The sequence below is a fragment of the Ranitomeya variabilis genome, chromosome 6, assembly GCF_051348905.1.
Source record: "Ranitomeya variabilis isolate aRanVar5 chromosome 6, aRanVar5.hap1, whole genome shotgun sequence".
Lineage (NCBI taxonomy): Eukaryota > Metazoa > Chordata > Amphibia > Anura > Dendrobatidae > Ranitomeya > Ranitomeya variabilis.
This window is the reverse complement of record NC_135237.1, coordinates 537,088,826-537,110,500: the sequence shown is the minus strand read 5'-3', so window position 1 is coordinate 537,110,500 and position 21,675 is coordinate 537,088,826. Positions and strand designations below refer to the sequence as shown.

Below are 21,675 nucleotides of genomic sequence, written 5' to 3'. Positions count from 1 at the left end.
AGTGTGACAGGAGGAGCAGTACACGTACACACACTGGTGTGACAGGAGGAGCAGTACACGTACAGACACACACACACCGGTGTGACAGGAGGAGCAGTACACGTACACACACACACCGGTGTGACAGGAGGAGCAGTACACGTACACACACTGGTGTGACAGGAGGAGCAGTACACGTACAGACACACACACACCGGTGTGACAGGAGGAGCAGTACACATACACCACACTTTCAGGTGCAGATACTTATAGTTTGTAGGGTCGGGGGCTCTCGAAGCCTTTGTCTCCCTTCTTCTTATTCATGGCGCCCCCTGCTGGTATCCCGGGCTCTATGGCCGCCCGGGGCCCCGGTGTCCGGAGCGGCGCCGCTCTGTTGCTATGGTTACTGAGCGCTCTCCGTCTCCAGCGGCAGCAGCTCGTCTCCCGCTCTGAACACTGAGCCAAAACCGGCTGCACTTCCGCTTCCAGCACAAGTCTCTTCTCGCGATAGTATATCTGGTCATGTGACCGCCACCCGCCGCCATCATTACTGTGGGGACTCCAGTAAAACTCGTCCACTCTCTCTGCAGTGTGGCGGCTCAGTAACGCGGGGATTCTGCTGCTGGTTTCCCGCAGGAATATCTGGATACTCCTCTACGTCAGGTGTGGGGAACCTCCGGCCCGCTCTAACTCCAAGTGCCGGGGTGGGGAACCTCTGTGCCGGCAGCTCTGTGTCCCCCAACTATGCGCCCCCTGTGATCTCTGTGCCCCTCCTGGGATCCCTGTGCCCCTCAGCTAAGTGCCCCCTGTGATCTCTGTGCCCCCCAGCAGCTATATGCCCCCCTGTGATTTCTGTGCCCCCCAGCAGCCATATGCCCCCCTGTGATTTCTGTGCCCCCCAGCTATAAGCCCCCTGTGATCTGTGCCCCCCCAGCTATGTACCCCTCTGTAATTTCTGTGCCCTCCAGCTATATGCCCCACTGTGATCTGTGCCCTGCCCCAGCTATGTTCCCCCTGTGATCTCTGTGCCCCCAGCTATGTTCCCCCTGTGATCTGTGCCCCTGTGATCTCTGTGCCCCCCAGCTATGTACCCCTCTGTAATTTCTGTTCCCTCCAGCTATATGCCCCACCTTGATCTCTGTGCCCCCCCCCCAGCTATGTGCATCCCTGTGATCTCTGTGGCCCCAGCTATGTTCCCCCTGTGATCTCTGTGCCCCCAGCTATGTTCCCCCTGTGATCTCTGTCCCCCTGTGATCTCTGTGCCCCCAGCTATGTTGCCCCTGTGATCTCTGTGCCCCCCAGCTATGTACCCCTCTGTAATTTCTGTTCCCTCCAGCTATATGGCCCACCTTGATCTCTGTGCCCCCCCCCCCCAGCTATGTGCATCCCTGTGATCTCTGTGGCTCCCAGCTTTGTGATCCCTGTGACCCCCTGCAATATTTGTGCTCCTATGTGATCTGTGATCTCTGTGCCCCCCAGCTATGTGCCCTCCTTTGATTTTTGTGCCACCCCTGGAAAAGCATCTGTGATCAGCATCACCTCCTCCCAGCTGCACCGAAGAGAAGCCGCTCCAGCCGTCACATTGGGGCCGGTTTCACACGTCCGTGGCTCCGGTTCGTGTGGTGACAGTTTTCTCCCGTACCGGAGACACTGACACACAGACACATTCAAATGAAGGGGTCTATGCAGATGTCAGCGTCTTTTCTCGGACCGTGTGTCCATGTGCAAAACACGCAGACATGTCCGTTTTTACCCAGACACACGGGCCGCCAAACGTGCCACACGGAGAACAGTGACACTGTCCTCCGTGTGCATGGACGGCCGCCAGGGAAGCAGCGCAAGCAGGGGACAATAAATGAAACAAAAATCGATGTGAGGTCCCCCCTATATTTTTCAACCAACCCGGCAAAACTCACAGGTGGGGGCTGCTATTCCAGACTGGTAAGGGGCCATGGATTTGGGCCCCCCGGCCTAAAGACAGCAGCCCACAGCTAATCAGAAAAGGCGCATCTATTAGACTCTCCAATTCAGGAGCTTTGCCCGGTTCTTCTCACTGCCCTGTAGAGTTGGCAGGTGGGGTAATGAGGGGTTAACCCCTTTCTGACATTAGACGTACTATCCCGTCGAGGTTGGGTGGGCCCGTAAGACCACCGACGGGATAGTACGTCATATGCGATTGGCCGCTTACAGAACGAGCACGGCCGATCGCAGCTGATATCCGGCACTATGTGTCAGGAGCGGTCACGGACCGCCCCCGGCACGTTAACCCCCGGCACACTGCAATCAAACATGATCGCAGTGTTCCGGCAGTATAGGGAAGCATCGTGTAGGGAGGGGGCTCCCTGCGTGCTTCCCGGAGACCCCCGGAGCAACGCGATGTGATCGCGTTGCTCCGAGGGTCTCTTACCTCCTCCTCCCTGCAGCAGGCCTGGATCCAAAATGGCCGCAGCATCCGGGTCCTGCAGGGAGGTGGCTTCACAGCGCCTGCTCAGAGCAGGCGCCGGGAAGCCTCCAGGAGCTGTGCACGTCAGATCGCCGATCTGACAGAGTGCTGTGCAAACTGTCAGATCAGCGATCTTGCACTATAACATGATGCCCCCCCTGGGACAATGTTATAGTGTAAAAAAATATATACACTCACTGGCCACTTTATTAGGTACACCTGTCCAACTTCTTGTTAGCACTTAATTTCTAATCAGCCAATCACATGGCGGCAACTCAGTGCATTTAGGCATGTAGACATGGTCAAGACAATCTCCTGCAGTTCAAACCGAGCATCAGTATGGGGAAGAAAGGTGATTTGAGTGCCTTTGAACGTGGCATGGTTGTTGGTGCCAGAAGGGCTGGTCTGAGTATTTCAGAAACTGCTGATCTACTGGGATTTTCACGCTCAACCATCTCTAGGGTTTACAGAGAATGGTCCGAAAAAGAAAAAAAATCCAGTGAGCGGCAGTTCTGTGGGCGGAAATGCCTTGTTGATGCCAGAGGTCAGAGGAGAATGGGCAGACTGGTTCGAGCTGATAGAAAGGCAACAGTGACTCAAATCGCCACCCGTTACAACCAAGGTAGGCCTAAGAGCATCTCTGAACGCACAGTGCGTCGAACTTTGAGGCAGATGGGCTACAGCAGCAGAAGACCACACCGGGTACCACTCCTTTCAGCTAAGAACAGGAAACTGAGGCTACAATTTGTACAAGCTCATCGAAATTGGACAGTAGAAGATTGGAAAAACGTTGCTTGGTCTGATGAGTCTCGATTTCTGCTGCGACATTCGGATGGTAGGGTCAGAATTTGGCGTAAACAACATGAAAGCATGGATCCATCCTGCCTTGTATGGAGCATCTTTGGGATGTGCAGCCGACAAATCTGCGGCAACTGTGTGATGCCATCATGTCAATATGGACCAAAATCTCTGAGGAATGCTTCCAGCACCTTGTTGAATCTATGCCACGAAGAATTGAGGCAGTTCTGAAGGCAAAAGGGGTCCAACCCGTTACTAGCATGGTGTACCTAATAAAGTGGCCGGTGAGTGTATATCGTTCCTATAAATACATTTCTTTATCTAAATTTAAAAAAAAACAATAAAAGTACACATATTTAGTATCGCCGCGTCCGTAACGACCTGACCTATTAAACGGTCCCACTAGTTAACCCCTTCAGTGAACACCGAAAAAAAAAAAAAACAAGGCAGAAAACAACGCTTTATTATCATACCGCCAAACAAAAAGTGGAATAACACATGATCAAAAAGACAGATATAAATAACCATGGTACCGCTGAAAACGTCATCTTGTCCCGCAAAAAACGAGCCACCATAAAGCATCATAACCAAAAAGATAAAAAAGTTATAGTCCTCAGAATAAAGCGATGCAAAAATAATTATTTTTTCTATAAAATAGTTTTTATCGTATAAAAGCGCCAAAACATAAAAAAATGATATAAATGAGGTATCGCTGTAATCGTACTGACCCGACGAATAAAACTGCTTCATCAATTTTACCAAACGCGGAACGGTATAAACGCCTCCCCCAAAAGAAGTTCATGAATAGCTGGTTTTTGGTCATTGTGCCTCACAAAAATCGGAATAAAAAGCGATCAAAAAATCTCCCGTGCCCGAACATGTTACCAATAAAAACGTCAACTCGTCCCGCAAAAAACAAGACCTCACATGACTCTGTGGACCAAAATGTGGAAATATTATAGCTCTCAAAATGTGGTAACGCAAAAAAATTTTTGCAATAAAAAGCGTCTTTCAGTGTGTGACGGCTGCCAATCATAAAAATCCACTAAAAAACCCGCTATAAAAGTAAATCAAACCCCCCTTCATCACCCCCTTAGTTAGCGAAAAATTAAAAAAAATGTATTTATTTCCATTTTCCCATTAGGGTTAGGGTTGGAGCTAAAGTTAAGGTTAGGGTTGGGGCTAAGGTTAGGGTTTGGATTACATTTACGGTTGGGATTAGGGTTAGGGGTGTGTCAGGGTTAGAGGTGTGGTTAGGGTTACTGTTGGGATTAGGGTTAGGGGTGTGTTTAGATTAGGATTTCAGTTAGAGTTGGGAGTTTCCACTGTTTCGGCACATCAGGGGCTCTCCAAACGCGACATGGCATCCGATCTCAATTCCAGCCAATTCTGTGTTGAAAAAGTGAAACAGTGCTCCTTCCCTTCTGAGCTCTCCCGTGCGCCCAAACAGGGGTTCCCCCCCACATATGGGATATCAGCGTGCTCAGAACAAATTGGACAACAACTTTTGGGGTCTAATTTCAACTGTTACCCTTGAAAAAATACAAAACTGGGGGCTAAAAAATAATTTTTGTGGAAAAAAAAAAGGATTTTTTATTTTCACGGCTCTGCGTTATAAACTGTAGTGAAACACTTGGGGGGTTCAAAGTTCTCACAACACATCTAGATAAGTTCCTTGGGGGGGTCTAGTTTCCAATATGGGGTCACTTGTGGGGGGTTTCTACTGTTTAGGTACTTTAGGGGCTCTGCAAACGCAATGTGACGCCTGCAGACCATTCCATCTAAGTCTGCATTCCAAATGACGCTCCTTCCCTTCCGAGCTCTGCCATGTGCTCAAACGGTGGTTCCCCCCCACATATGAGGCATCAGTGTACTCAGAGTCAGGACAAATTGGACAACAACTTTTGGGGTCCAATTTCAACTGTTACTCTTGGAAAAATACAAAACTGGGGGCTAAAAAATAATTTTTCTGGGAAAAAAAAAAAATTATTTTCACGGCTCTGCGTTATAAAGTGTGTGAAACACTTGGGGATTCAAAGTTCTCACAACACATCTAGATGAGTTCCTTAGGGGTCTACTTTCCAAAATGATGTCACTTGTGGGGGGTTTTAATGTTTAGGCACATCAGTGGCTCTCCAAACGCAACATGGCGTCCCATCTCAATTCCTGTCAATTTTGCATTGAAAAGTCAAATGGCGCTCCTTTCCTTCCGAGCTCTCCCATGCGCCCAAACAGTAGTTTACCCCACATATGGGGTATCAGCGTACTCAGGACAAATTGTACAACATCTTTCGGGGTCCATTTTCTCCTGTTACCCTTGGTAAAATAAAACAAATTGGAGCTGAAGTAAATTTTTTGTGAAAATAAGTTAAATGTTCATTTTTATTTAAACATTCCAAAAATTCCTGTGAAACACCTGAAGGGTTAATAAACTTCTTGAATGTGGTTTTGAATACCTTGAGGGGTGCACTTTTTAGATTGGTGTCACACTTGGGTATTTTCTATCATATAGACCCCTCAAAATGACTTCAAATGAGATGTGGTCCCTAAAAAAAAAAATGGTGTAAAAATGAGAAATTAATGGTGAACTTTTAACCCTTATAACTCCCTACCCAAAAAAATTTTGGTTTCAAAATTGTGCTGATGTAAAGTAGACATGTGGGAAATGTTACTTATTAAGTATTTTGTGTGACATATCACTGTGATTTAATTGCATAAAAATTCAAAGTTGGAAAATTGCGAAATTTCGCCAAATTTCCATTTTTTTCACAAATAAACGCAGGTAATATCAAAGAAATGTTACCACTATCATGAAGTACAATATGTCACGAGAAAACAGTGTCAGAATCACCAGGACCCGTTGAAGCGTTCCAGAGTTATAACCTCATAAAGGGACAGTGGTCAGAATTGTAAAAATTGGCCCGGTCCATAACGTGCAAACCACCCTTGGGGGTAAAGGGGTTAATGTCACCTTCATAATTGTAAGGTGACAATAAGCCGGCTTAGTAATGGAGAGGCGTCAATAAGACACCTCTTCATTACTAATCCTATAGTTAGTAAAGGGTGTTAGGACTGGTGGAACGCACCGAGTAAAAGGTGAGATGTTATTAGGTGCGTTCGCAGTCCGGGGTCCACCGTGCAGGAGAGAACCTGCTGCTAGCAAATGGTAGCGCTATATGACGGTGGAAGCGAACCCTGTTAAGTCACAGGGCCGCAGTACAGCACAAAAGAGCACAAGCAAGGAGTCACCGAACTCAGTCCCAAGACTCGGGATTTGAGTCCGTCTAGACTACTTGCGCTCGACACCGCTATGGGGTGTAAGAGAAAAATAGAAATAATAATTTTGAGCACAAGAGTGCGAACTGTGCCGTACTGGCGGACGCCACTAACCACCCGGACTTAGGCTAAGGAAGCGCTCTAATGGCCCGTGGCGCCGTACTGGCCGTCACAGTAGTAGATGCTGTTTCGTGTGTTATAACGCTGAGAGTTCAGTCGGGCGCTAGATAGCAATCATCCACCTTACGCGAACAGTCATACAATAGGGATGGGATATTTAAGAACGACTTGGACTCATCAACACACACACACGTATACAAATGTGTACTAGCGCATGGCCGTGCGGTCATGCAAACCTTTTATAGCTGCAGCATGTACAGGACCTTCCCAAAATGACCAATGGGAGGCTGCCACAGAAGTTGAGCACCTTCAGGACCTTCCTGGAAGACCAATGGGAAGCTGCTTCAGTTTCTGAGCATGTGACCCTCGATCTCCGAGGGGAGATCTTGCCCTGGGCGTGATCAGAAGAGGAAAAGCAGGACTTAGTCCCAAAAGCGTCTGCTCGACGCTGCCCAGCACTGGCTTCAATGGCAGAAGCTGGAAAAGCAGCAGTAACCCTTTGCACAGAGTCAGACTGATCCAGACGCTGGGACCGACATCTCTGCTGAGCAGGCTCCACTGCGGCAGAAGAAGAATGGGAGACCGCAGCGGAGATGGCCCGAGATTCCCCCTGTGCAGAGGCGGGAACTCGACCACTAACATTGGGTTAATAAAACACCACACAGTAAGAATAAAGTCTTTTGATGAAATAAAACAATATACACAGTTTTTCCATCTTTATTAGTCTGCCATTCCAAGGGAAGCCCTCGATCTGTAAAAAGTGACAATAATAAACCAACAATATCCCACTACCTGTCCGGCGTACTGTCAGTCCCACACAGTAATCCACATCTGGGGGAATGTACAGTTTACAACCGGGAGCAGTGCTAATGGAACTGCCCCGGCTGTAAACTACTGGGCAACGAATGATACGCAGCGGGCACAGGCTCAGTAACTAGCGCCTACGTCACCAAGTCTGTGCTCGCTCGCCGGCATGAACTCCTGTTACCTCAGGACCGTGGGAGAATGCAAGTGATGAGGTCACAGCAGTTCAAGCTCTGTCACAGTGACCTCATCACTTACATTCTCCTGAGGTCACAGGAGTTCATGCCGGTGAGTGAGCGCAGACTCAGTGACGTCACTAGTTACTCAGCCTCTGCCCGCTGCTTCTCATCCATTCTTTCTCCCCTGCTCGCGCCGATCGCCAGCCGAGCAGGGGAGAAGGAATGACAGCCGGCTTCAGCACCACATACAGGGGAACAGCGCTTCTTGTAGCGCTGCTTCCCGGCTGCTGTCCGTGTGGTCATGATGCGGCACACAGTTGCCACACGTGTGCCGCATGTAGGACACACACGGATATCTCCAGTACCATGTTTACCGGTACCGGAAATATCCAGGACGTGTGAAAGCGGCCTAAGGATGAGTTACCATAATTAATTGTGCAAGTAAATGTACCGGGGTAATTTTCAAGGTGATCATTTGTATGTGGCCCCTGGATGATGGTAGAAATTTCCTAAATACAAGTAATATATATATATATATTTATTTTTTTTTTTAAAGGTCGCGCTACATTTTAACTTGCTGCAAATTTAGTTTTTTTTCGTGTTTCCATTTTTCCATCCCCTTCTTCCCAGAGCCGACCCTCTTGTATTTCTCTATCCACACGGACACAAAACGGGGACAGTTTTTATTTATTACTGATGGGAAAAAAATAAAAATGTTAGGCCTTCACCCTGACACTTGCTGCGTTTTTATTTTTCGGCCGATGGCGCTGTTTGTTGACTTATTTTTTGCGGGACGAGACGATGTTTTTGTCAGTACCATTTTGGGATAGATGTGACTTTTTGATCACTTGTTGCAGCATTTTTTTGTGGTATTGCAGCGAACAAAAAAAAAAACAAACTTAATTGTGGCGTTCTTGATTTTTCTTTTGCCATTTACAGTTTTTACCGATCGGCTTAATTAGTTATATTTTGATAGATTGGAGTTTTCTGAAAGCGGCGATACAAATATATTGTAGTTAAAAAAAATAATAATAATAATAGCTCTATTTTCAATGGAGGAGATAGGGAGTGATGTAAACTTTTTTTTACTTTTCAGGGTAGGTGCACACGGTCAGGAAACGCTGCGGGTTGGATGCTGCGCACTTGTACAGCGGCCAGATGTTACAGCATAGCAGTTGGGATTTCAAGAAATCTCATGTCCACTGTGTGTCCAGAGACGCCCGCGGCTCCCTGCGGAAACGGAAACGTGATTCTCTGCAAGATAAATGTCCCCGTACAATGTACTGGAAGCGGTGTATCCAGACTGGTCCGTGCGCACATGCGGATTCACCTGCGTTCAATGGCCGGCAGCGGACATGTGCTGCATCCAAAGCGCTGCCAGTTGCTGAACATGTGCACCTACCCGTACTGTTCTTATTGTTGAAGCCGCGATCGTCCGATCCCTTGTGTTCTATGCAGCGATGCCAGAGCACATAGCAGAAATCACAGTCTCCTTTGCAGCCCGGCCAGTCTTCGATTTCTTACATAATGCAATGCTAGTACAGTCTACGGTCTAAGATCAGATGATCACAGGGTCAAGACCCCTAAAGAGACTGAAAAAATAATGACGTGAAATCAACTTTTATTTTAAATCAAAACTCGAATAATCCCCTTTTTCCACCGTTAAAAAAAAGTAAATAAAAAAAAGTTGATGTCGTCACCCCAAAATTCCGATCAAAAAAGTAATCGTGACCAATAAGAAAAAAAAATTCAGGAGCATTAATGCGTTTTGTTGGGGGTTTATCGCCGTTCTCCAAAAAAGAAAAATAATATTTTATCGGTTTGGTTTCCCAGCCCTGGCCTTTGTTCCTGAAGAATGATAGTTTACACCGGCAGCATGGTCGCGCAGCATGGTCGCGCAGCATGGTCGCGCAGCATGGTCTGAACTGTGCTCTCTCCCAGGTGCGAGCAAGATCTAAAGCTTAGAACCTGACAGTGACACACGCTCCGACCCAGGGGGAACTGGCCACTCAGGCTGGAGAGCTAGCCAGTATCCCGATGCATGAGTGACACACTAAGGATTTAAAGGAAAACAGTCATGTGAAAAAACGCTAATAACCTTCAGCTATGGTGCTGATCTGCAGGTTAATAGCATACGGAACCAGCACCGGCACTTAAACCCCCACTGCCGGCCGTTTTCTGTCTCTTTTGCCTGGTCTGCCTCTGTGAGGGTCTAGGACAGGTGCGAGCGAATCGCCGTGTGAAGCGTTCGTGGCACTGGTGGCGTTAGAGAGAAACGGGATACGTTCAAGTGCCTGGACCAGGGACTGAGAAACCTTAGTCAGGTCGGACACTGATTGAGACATAGCAACAGCCCACTCCGGGGGAGGGGGTGTGCACTCATCCCGGGACCTAGAAGCTTCCTGGGGCACTGACATGGTAGGAGGAACGCAGGATGGGCAGAAAGGAGAAGGCTGACCTGAGGCCCACTTTTTCTTACAGTGAGCGCAGGCGTAATGGATGGCCGAGGGGGCAAAGGCCGGGGTGGGGTCGGACATAGGTGGATATTATCTTGTCCACGGAGAAATACTGCCAGGTGGAGTACTTAGTAGCGCTGAGCCTGCTGACGGACAGCAGTAGCGGTAGCCGCAGGTGTCGGTGTTCCCAGAGAAAATCCTGTCTTTTTTTTTTTTTTTCCGGCCGCAATAACGCCGGCTGCCACAAGAGGGCGCTCAAGCGCCAAAAAGAAAGAAAAAGCAGGTTGAGACAGGGAGAAATGGCGGGCGCGCGCCTGCAAGTTTGAATAAAGAGGGGGAAAAATATGCTAGCGTTTCTGCTCCCCTTCCTGTGGTGATAGCGCATCCCGGCGCTGAGAATGCGGCCCTCTCCCTCTTCGGTCCCCTTATCAGAGAGGAGGTCTGGTAAGAGGTGATCACTGCTGGGCAGGTGGTGGAGGGGGATGGTTTGTTGATTGAAGACTCTCTACCTGAAGATGAGGAAACATCAGGATCCCTGGAAGATGGAGGGTCCTGGAAACAGTCCTCCTTCCCGCGCCATGAACTCTCCGGCGCAGAAGACGGCGTCGACCCCTAACCAGGGGGAGAGGGTCACTGGAAGTGACCGCCGTCTTCCGCTCAGCCCTCTGCGAGGAGAGGGATGAGGAGGGGAAAACGGGCAGGACTGGCCACCGAGGAAAGAGTCACCCTGAACACCCGAATGGGTATCTCAATAAAGTGACAATGCAACTAGTAGGAAGAAGCAAGTGTAGTGGTAGATTCACAACACCACACGGGGAAACCATAGACAGTAAAATTGTCAAGTATTGTCTAAGTAGTATCCCTGGTAGTGGTGAGATGAATCATACCATTAAATGGCTCTTACCCATATTCATGTCTGTGGTGCCACACGCACCCCAACGAGCGTTTCGCGTTAGCTTCCTCAGGGAGACAAGATGAAATTAAATGTCACCGATACCCCTCTTATAGGATCCACTGTTAGGTGTTGGTACTGCCATTAGATAATGGCGCATGTGGCTGAACGCAAGCTCCGGAAGATGCATCACTCCCGTCGCCATCATGGCGGTGCGGGTCGCATGGAAGTCCCCAATGATGTCAGTGACCTGCACAAGTCACTACCAGGCGCCAGAAGCAATGATCCGGCACACGCGCACCAGTCCCCGTAACGGTCTGTATAATAATTTCTATTGAAAGTCACACCCCTCTCTCGTGCGTCCACCATATTATATTTGGGCAAACTTACGGTATATTAGCAAATTAATGACAGGATGCGCAACTTTACAGTCATATATCACAGACTACAATATACATAAAAATACAGAAATAACAATCATTAAAGTGCAAGTGCATAAGATAACAGAAAAAAATCATCAATATGTTTATATTCCAATAGAAGCATCAGTATTAAACAATTGACAGGCGAGATACAGTAAGTTTCAAGGACACAGGTAATAAAGTCTGGAAGTCAACACTATATGATGATGTCACCACGGGTCACTGAGGCTGTACTCGCAGCAGTTCAGTCACCAGTGGTTCTCAGCCTGGACGACCTCGCATCTTAGCACTGTCCAGGTTGAAAACTGTTTATCCCCCAGACATGTATTACGGCGTGGAACAGAACAACAGACAGGTATGGTATATTGTTGTTTTTTTATTTTAGTTTTATTACAGGAGAATGAGAGCTTCGGTGGAAAAGGCGTTAGGTGAGTATAACTGTGTTTGCTATTTTTAAATAAAAAGTAAAAGTGTGTTTTGTTTTATTTCTAATAAAGTACTTTATTCTGGCTGTGTCTTTATTTACCATATAATATAGAATTAGTAATGGATAGGTGTCTTATAGACACTTCTCCATTACTAAACCATGGGCTTGATGTCACCGGACAATAGAAAAAGTGACATCAACCCAACAAATTTTAACCCCACTTGCCAAGGGCAGGGCAAGTGGGAAGAGCTGGGCAAAGCACCAGAATTGGCGCATCTAATAGATGGGGCCTCTCTGGGTGGCTGTGGGCTGCTATTTTTAGGCTGGCGGGTCAATATCTATGACCCCTTACCAGCCTGAGAATATCATCCCCCAGCTGTCTGCTTTAGCAAGGCTGGTTGTCAAAAAAGAGGCGGACCCCACGTGTTTTTTTTTAAATTATTTATTTAAATAATTTAAAAATATGGCGTGGGGACCCTTCTATTCTTAATAACCAGCTTTGTTGAAGCTGATATCTGAGGGTTGCAGCCCCCTGCTATGAGTTTCGCCTGGCTGGTTATCAAAAATAGAGGGGAACCCAAGCCAATTTTTTTAAAGTATTTATTTAGAGTGCAGGAGCCAGCTAATAAATACTCCCATCCACCGCTCCTGTTTTCGCTGTTATTATACACCTATAACCATACGGAAGCATCTGCCAAATGGATCTGCAAACACAGGGTTAATATACCCAGAATAATGAGCAAAGAGTCAGATTTCCATAGGAGACTATTGCTCTTATTGTTAGAGCTTAAGGGAAAGGAAAATCTGCAAAAAAATCTCTCTACTTTTAAAGATCAAATATTTGTACAATTAGTGCTTGTAAGGTTCGATGTAAGCAAAAAATATATTAACGGGAACCTGTCACCCCCAAAATCGAAGATGAGCTAAGCCCAGAGCATCAGGGGCTTATCTACAGCATTCTGTAATGTCATGATGACATTGGGTCACCATGGCAACGATCGGGACCCGCCCATGAGTTCTGCGATCCAAAGGCAGAGGGGCTGTCAGCCCTCTGCCGGCTTCCTAATGCTGAAATTGTGTTAGATCGCAGCATTTTGGGGGTTAAAGTGCCGGGTGTCAGCTGACACCTGACCGAGACCGCTCGGTCACCCCCCCGTGTGCGCGGCTGATCGCGATGACGTAATATTTCGTTCATGGTCAAATAGGCCCAGGTCACATGGACGGATCATTACGTGTGATGTAGAAAGGGGTTAATATTCAAAAAGGTAAAAAACATTTGAACTAGTAGTAATTTTGGAGCATCATATACCAAAAAAAAATGTGAATGTGCCCGAGACCAACCTGGAGGACAGCGCGGGCCATTATGGAGAATTCAGCAACTGCCCCAGTTATTTTACCCGCAATTCACCACTGTGTGGAGCTACACATCTGGAAGTTCTACAATCGCCATGGGAACCCCTCTGTGTCAGACATGTGTAGCTGCTGCCATCTGCTGGCCGTACCCAATAATACACCATTCTATACATGGCACCATCTATATAAGGCACGGAGCTGAGCTGTAGGCCTGAGGTGGGGAGCGGCTCATAACAAGCCCCAATTATTCTAATCTCTGATGATAAATTCTATTCCGGTATCTTATGTATGGAAGCTTTCTTTCATTTCAGCAACTCTGTCATTACTGCGGACTTCACAACTTCAGCGTTTTGGTTGCACACTGAGAATTTGTGAAATTGCTTGAAGCTCTGGCTGAAAACATCACTGTGTACACATATGTACAGCAATGATGAATATATATATTATATGTACGGTAGAGGAGAATATATATAGGTTTTCAGTTTGGCGCTTGCTCACTTACACTGATGTGTGAAGAGCTGCTCCTCCTGATAATTAATTGAGGGAAGCAGTAAGAGGACCTAGTTGGCACATGGCCGTAAGTATAAAGACGCATAAAAGTGGTCATGTGATGATCAATGGCACCGGCAAGTAGAGTTGAATCCTGACCGTAAGTATATTACATGCTGTTAGGAGTTGGCATGTGTAGTGCAGCGGGGTTGGTGCAGTGGGACCAGGGCTGCCACTAGGAATTTCGGGGTCCCATGCTGGCAAACTTTTCGTGGCCCCCCCTTGAGACTCTGCCCAGGCTCCACCCCAGCCCCGCCTCCACCCCTCGAACCATCAACAGTCCCACCACCCTCTCTTGGAAAAACTCCACTTCTGCACCACATCCTCACCAATCACACATTTACAGTTCCCATCACCACATACATAACCAGCAGCTTTTGTTTGGGCCAAAAGATTTTTTAATCCAATACCAAGACAAGGTAGACTATTCTGGCCGGACTCTACTGCAACTTACTAAACATTTGTTAAAATATAAAGTACAATTTGGGTATATTTTTATTTATTGTTCAATTTTTAAAATGACCAATAATATCAGGGGACAAATACCACCACACCATGACCAGACACCATATTACCAGCCACATAGTGACTTATAATACGACATACAAGGGACACAAACCGCCACACCATGTCCAGACCACATATTACCACCACAGTGACCGAATAATCTCATATACAAGGGATAAATACCACCGCACCATGTCCAGACCACATATTACTACCACATGATGACCAATGATACCACATACAAGGAACAAATACCGCCACACCATGACCAGACACCATATTACCACCATATAGTGATCAAATAATTCCACTTACAAGTAACAAAAACCGACACACCATGACCAGACCACATATTTCCACCACAGTGACCGAATAATAGCAAACACAAGGAACAAATACCACCACACCAGGACCAGATCACATATTACCACAACATAGTGACCGAATACTACAATACTGATCATTAATAAAAAAAACACAATACTAATATCACCATAAGTTCCATTATACACAGGAGATCTGTACATCGTATACAGTGTCCGTGTACAGGTAATACAGAGATCAACAGTGATATTGTACACAGGAGCTCTGTATATAGTGTCAGTGTACAGGTAATACAGTGATCACCAGTGACATTATACACAGGCGCTCTGTACATAGTATACAATGTATAGTGTCAGTGTACAGGTAATACAGTGATCACCAGTGACATTATACATAGGAGCTCTGTACATAGTATACAATGTATAGTGTCAGTGTACAGGTAATACAGTGATCACCAGTGACATTATACACAGGCACTCTGTACATAGTATACAATGTATAGTGTCAGTGTACAGATAATAGCATGATCATTAGTGATGAGCGAACGTGCTCACCACTACTCGGTACTCGCTCGAGTATCACTATGCTCGGTGTACTCGGCGAACACCGAGTATTTCCGTGATTATTCGTCGGGAGCTCGGGTCTCCGCCCAGCAATTCTGGTGCTTTTTAGAGCACCAATGAACATGCAGGGATTGTCTGCCATGCACTGTAATGCCGCAGCCATCTTTGTTGTGGTATTACAGTAATTGGCTGCCCGCATAGCATCATCAGGTCTATAAGAGATCTGGCGCCACCCTGCTCCCGCATTCTATTCCGGACTTAGCTAGTGTAGGGAGAGCTGCTGCTGAGAGAGGGTCAGAATCGTCCTGTTAATAGTGTGGGTCTGCTAGTGTTCAGTCCACAAATCCTGAGACACCAACAGTCCTTTTTAGGGCTTATTCGGAGGTACTGAGATTGTAGCGCTAGGTAGGCAGGGGAGTCTATGTGCACATATCCACATCAGTGCAAGGCCTGCAGGCACTGTATGTGAGTACATAGATCCATTACTGTCTGCTGCTGCTTATTTAATATATACCTAGCTGCAGTTATCTGTGGCAATTTGTTACTATCTAAAATTTTGTAGTGTCTTGCAACATTTTTGGACACCATTTTGCTGCCCCAAAAATCTGTAGCTGGCCCAAAAATAATTAGCTACAGTTCTTATATTTATCACTGTGAGTTGTACGCCACACGCAACGCATATCATTGGGCAGCACGGTGGCTCAGTGGATAGCATTGCAGCGTTGGAGTCCTGGGTTTAAATCCCACCAAGGACAACATCTAGAAGGAGTTTGTATGTTCTCTCCGTGTTTGCGTGGACAACGATGATAATGTGTGCAAAAACTGTAAAGTGCCGAGGATTATGCTAACGCTATATAAAAATAAAGATTATTATTGCGCAAAATATCTTACAATTTTAGTACTCCATTTTTTTTTAGTGTCATAGGCAACGTGTTGACACAATTTTGTTGTTCCCAAAAAAATCAAGGCCACATTTAGATCAGTCTGTTATCTTAGGCTGACACCTGGTGTATCTGTGTTTGTAAAATCTTTGCGTCGCAGACATATGTTGCATAGTCCTGTCTGCTAGCCTTGTTCTACTCATTTTTTATTGTTTTCAAAAATTAATAAAAAACAAAAAAAAAATGTATAGCCTGTTATCTCAGGCTGATGCCTGGTGTATCTGTTTTGGAAACATCTTCGCTTTGCAGACATACGTTGCATAGTTCTGATTGCTATTTGACACCTTTCACTCCCTCCTCAAGCCAAAAGCACAAGCCTCTATCACAGACATTTGTGCTGATGACCTGGCCTCCCACTTTATAGAGAAAATAGATAACATCCGTCAGGAAATCCGCTCCCAGCCACTAAGTGCAGTGACTCCCATCCCTCCCTGCATTTCCCCTGGCTCACTCTCCACATTCGATCCCATCACAGAAGAAGTCTACAAGCTCCTCTCTTCTTCTCGTCCAACTACATGCACTACTGACCCCATTCCCTCTCATCTCCTCCAGTCTCTCTCTCTAGTTGTCACAATTCACCTAACTACAATCTTTAATCTCTCCCTCTCATAAGGCATTTTCCCCTCCTCTTTCAAACACTATCATTACTCCATTACTAAAGAAACCCGCCTTCGACCTATCCTGCACAAATAACTACAGACCAGTCTCCAATCTCCCCTTCATCTCTAAACTCTTGGAGCGCCTGATCTACTCCCGCCTTACCCATTACCTCTCCACTCAAACCCTCCTAGACCCTTCACAGTCCGGTTTCCATCCCCTACATTCGACAGAATCTGCACTCATCAAAGTGACCAATGACCTTCTGACAGCAAAATGCAATGGTGACCACTCTCTGCTCATTCTTCTCTACCTTTCTGCAGCTTTTGACACTGCTGACCACCCTCTACTACTCTCTAGGCTCCAGTCACTAGGCATTAAGGACACTGCTCTCTCCTGGTTCTCCTCCTATCTTTCTGACCGCTCCTTCAGTGTTCTGTTCTCTGGCTCCACTTTATCTCCTCTTCCTCTTGCTGTTGGGGTACCTCAGGGCTCAGTCCTTGGCCCCCTTCTCTTCTCTTTCTACACAGCCCTAATTGGACAGACCATCAGCAGATTTGGCTTTCAGTACCATCTTTATGCTGATGACACACAACTATACACATCATCCCCTGACCTTACCCCCCGCTGTACTACAGAACACCAGTGACTGTCTGTCTGCAGTCTCCAACAGTCCGCACTCTATCTGAAACTCAACCTCTCCAAAACTGAACTTCTTTTGCTCCCTCCGTCTACCAACCTCCCTAAATCTGACATTTCCCTCTCCGTGGGTGGCACCATAATAACACCCCGGCAGCAGGAGCGCTGTCTGGGTGTTATGTTTGACTCCGATCTCTCCTTCACATCCCATATACAATCTCTTGCCCACTCTTGCCACTTACACCTAAAGAACATCTCTAGATTCCGCCCTTTACTCACCATGGAAACAACAAAAACCCTCAATGTCGTCCTGATCCACTCCCGCCTGGACTACTGCAATTCTCTATTAATTGGCCTCCCCCTCACTCAACTTTCCCCTCTCCAGTCTATACTTAATGCAGCAGCCAGGGTTGTCCATCTAGCTAATTGGTATTCAGATGTGTCCGCTCTTCGCCAGTTACACTGGCTGCCCATTCATTCCAGGATACAATTCACCCACAAAGCTCTCCACAGTGCGGCACCCCCTTACATCTCCTCCCTCATTTCTCTCTATCAGCCTAACCGACAGCTGCGCTCTGCAAATGACTTTCGGCTAACCTCTGCTCTAATCCGTACCTTCCACTTTCGACTCCAAGACTTCTCCCGTGCTGCGCCAATCCTCTGGAATGCTCTACCCCAAGAAGTTAGGACTATCCACAATTTGCATAGTTTTAGGCGCTCCCTCAAAATTCATTTGTTCAGAGCGGCCTATCACATTCCCTAATCAAAGTCATTTTATGTTTGTATGTGTGTGTAGCCCATTCACTATCTCAATCTATCCCCAACTCCCTGAAGATGGCTGGACCATCATTGTAAATACATCATGGTAAATACACACCTGTACTTTGTATCTCCCCCACCTCATTGTAGACTGTAAGCTCTCACGAGCAGGGTCGTCTTATTTTGTTTTAATTATTGTATTGTTAACGTTGTTACTTATGACTGTTATGTTTGAAATTGTTAAACTGTAAAGCGCTGCGGAATGTTGGCGCTATATAAATGAAAATTATTATTATTAGCCTTGTTCTACTCATTTTTTTATTGTTTTCAAAAAATAACACAAAACATAAAAAAATGTATAGTCTGTTATCTCAGGCTAAGGCCTGGTGTATCTGTGGTGGAAAAATCTTTTCTTCACAGCCATACGTTGCATAGTTCTGTCTGCTAGTTTTGTTCTACTCATTTTTTATTGTTTTCAAAAATTAACAAAACCATAAAAATATATTTATACAGTCTGTTATCTCAGGCTGACGCCTGGTGTATCTGTGTTGGAAAAACCTTTTCTTCGCAGGCATACGTTGCATAGTTCTGTCTGCTAGCCTTGTTCTATTCATCTTTTATTGTTTTCAAAAATGAACAAAAAACATAATTTTTTTTACACAGTCTGTTATCTCAGACTGACACCTGGTGTATCTGTCTTGGAAAAATCTTCGCTTCATAGACATACGTTGCATAGTTCTGTCTGCTAGCCTTGTTCTACTCATTTTTTATTGTTTTAAAAAATTAACAAAAACAAAACAAAATTATACAGGCCACAGTACTAAATTCTAATATTTCTTGTCTGCTTGTGCTTGAAATGTTGCCTTTGTGTTTATGTAGCAGAGTTGTGTTTATGTAGCAATGTTGTGTTTATGTAGCAGTTGCGATTGGTTTGATGTAGCATTGTTTTTTGGGGTTGATGTATCAGAGCTCTGTGTGTATTGATTTAACGATTTGTGTTTGTTAATGAATGTAGCAGTGCTGTGTGTGCGTTGGTGTATCAGAGTTATGTTGGTTTTTTGAATAAAATTTTGTGTGTTGACATAACACAGAAGTGTGCTTATTGATGAAGCAGAGCTGTGTGTATTGATGTAGCTGAGCTGTGTCTTGTTGCAGCAGAGTTGACTGTGTCGATTTAGCAAAATTGTGATTGTTGATGTAGCAGAGTTTTGTGTGTTTTTGTTCTAGCAGAGTTAAGTGTGTTTTGACTTAGCAAGGCTGTTTGTGTATTGATGTAGTATACCTGTGTGTGTTCATGTAACAAAGCTGTGTGGTGGTGTAGCAATTAGCATTTTAGCTGTGTGTTGATGTAGTCAAGTTGTGTGTTTGGTGATGTAGCAGAACTGTTTGTGTTGATGTAACAGAGTAGTGTTTGTTAATGTAATGTAGCAGAGCTGTGTATTTGTTGATGTAGCATAGCTTTGTGTGTGTTAATGTAGCAGAACTGTGTGTGGGGGGGGGGGCATCAAATTATGTCTAGTGGAATGTATTATAGGGGCATCATATTGTGTGTGAGGGCCATGAAAGGGGTACTGTACTGTGCGTGAACACTAACATGAACATTTCTGTGTGAGGGTATAAAGGATTGGGCGAGGTTAGGTCCTGGCTTAGCATACAATACCATTTCTGTAATGTACAGCACAGTGTGTGTCCCTCTTTGTTATACTTTAAAGTTGGGGGAATTGGTGGAAGATAAGAGGAAATGATTTTCTGATAATAACTGAGATATAGAATAATTGATCATTGCTGAGAGATTTCTTCTACTGAAAATCTGGTGCAACAGTCTAAAAACCTTGGCGTTGATTGGACGGACTGTTGGGATAAAAGCTGCGTACACAAAACGGCGGGATATTTCTAATCGAGACAATTAGCTAAGTTGCTTCTTTTTAATAAATGCCGCCCTAATGCAATCAATCCTAGGATCTTCTCCAATTCTGCAACAATGAATCACTGTCTGCGTATAATCTGTAACCCGAGACAAGAAAGTATCGCCACAAGGAGCAGTGACGTGAGAGCAGAAATAGGGCAAAGTCTAAGCAGCCATTGGTCTGTGCACTGCACCTCCTCGGCACCTGACTAGGAAGTTCTTAGAGAAATACCCGTGTTTTCTGCCAGAATTGACTGCTGGAATGCAGCATACTGGGAACCGTAGTCCGCCGCTGAGTGATACGCTCTTGTAACATGACGTGAATTGCATAAATCCGGATTTTCTGTATACGCTTCTCTCCCAGTATAGAATCCTGCGGGACGTCGTGTCTGCACCTGCGGCGGCGGCTCCGCACGGCGGCGCGGGATACGTTTTTTTAAACTAAAAGTACTACATCTCCCATGATCCCCTGCGGCTGGCTCTGAGGTTCGCTCTATGCAGGTTGCTCACAGCATCTGATGGGAAAACAGCAAAGAAATCTCGGCTCAGTGAGAATAAAAGAGACATCTGCTTCCTGGACTGCAGGAATAATGTGCGGAGCGCGCGACTGCTGAGGCCATGGCTGTGGAGGGTGAGTGGCGGCCATTGTTGGCTGCAGCCTGTCTGGTGGCAGCAGCTGGCATCTGTGGGTAAGGGCATGACGTCACGTAATTATAGCACTGGTCAGCTGCCAATCACTGCTCTGCGACGTGACATCACAATAGGGGAAGATGCTGACTGCGACTACATGGCTGCGCTGGCTGTAAACCTATAGAGATGTAGCAGAGCCGTGCTTGTCGCCGTGTAGCAGGGCTGAGTTTGTCATTTTGTATAATCAGAAACTATGCCTCCTCGCACTGTGCATTATTATAGTGTGTTGGGAAAACGCAAATCTTTGGGTAATTGTGATCAGCAACACTCATATAGCAGAGCTGAGTTTGTTACTTCGCACTGCGTGTTATCTATTGGACTCTACGGCACCACATAAGGCACCAGTATGTAACTTTAGTGTAGAATATGCAGCGGGTGAAATAAGTATTGAATACATCACCAATTATCGAAGTAAATCAATTTATAAAGGTTCTATTGAAATGAAATTCTCACCAGATGTCGTTAACAACCCGTCCAATCCACAACGGCAAAGAAATCAAATCGTAGATGTCCATAAATTATGTGTAATAATGAGAAATGACACAGGGAAAAAAGTATTGTACACACTTACTGAAATGTATGTAATAGTACCAAAGCCTTGGCTGGTGATTAAGCTTCACGACGCCTCCTGTATGGAGAAACTAGTCGCAGGCATTGCTCAGGTGTGATTTTGGCCTATTCTTCCACACAAACACTCTTCACATCCTGAAGGTCCTGTGGGCTCTTTCTATGACCCTATTCTTCAGTTTCATCCATACATTTTCGATTAATTTCTCTGAAATGACTAGAGAGTTATAATAATAGTAATCTTTTATTTATATAACGGCAACATATTCCGTAGCACTTTACAGTTTGTACACATTATCATCGCTGTCCCCATTGGGGCTCACAATCTAGATGTCTCGGCACATTTGTCCTTTCATCCTTCCTTCAATCACATGAAATTTGCCAGTGCCGTATGCTGAAAAACAGCCCCACACCATGATGTTCCCACCTCTAAACTTCACTGTTGTTATGGCGTCTTTGGGGTGATATGCAGTGATTTTTGACC

The 21,675-nt window shown here is 45.8% G+C and overlaps 2 protein-coding genes across 5 annotated transcripts in view; one reads left to right on the top strand and one right to left on the bottom strand.

Annotated features, from left to right (window-relative positions):
- The window catches only part of TAF2 (TATA-box binding protein associated factor 2), a 175,949-nt gene extending 162,766 nt beyond the window's left edge, over positions 1 to 13,183 (bottom strand). The window contains exon 1 of one of the 3 annotated variants that reach the window (XM_077271130.1): positions 13,138 to 13,183. In XM_077271130.1, coding sequence (XP_077127245.1) covers positions 13,138 to 13,158 — 21 coding nt within the window. In that variant the 5' untranslated portion in view covers positions 13,159 to 13,183. Of the gene's footprint in view, positions 1 to 250; positions 478 to 13,137 lie in introns of those variants that run through there. The other 2 variants (XM_077271131.1, XM_077271129.1) reach the window with 2 other exon arrangements.
- Positions 13,184 to 19,829: 6,646 nt separating this feature from the next.
- Positions 19,830 to 21,675, top strand: part of SAMD12 (sterile alpha motif domain containing 12) — a 632,284-nt gene continuing 630,438 nt past the window's right edge. Inside the window, exon 1 of one of the 2 annotated variants that reach the window (XM_077271132.1) lies at positions 19,830 to 20,565. In XM_077271132.1, coding sequence (XP_077127247.1) covers positions 20,553 to 20,565 — 13 coding nt within the window. In that variant the 5' untranslated portion in view covers positions 19,830 to 20,552. The remainder of the gene's footprint in view (positions 20,566 to 21,675) is intronic. The other variant, XM_077271133.1, reaches the window with a different exon arrangement.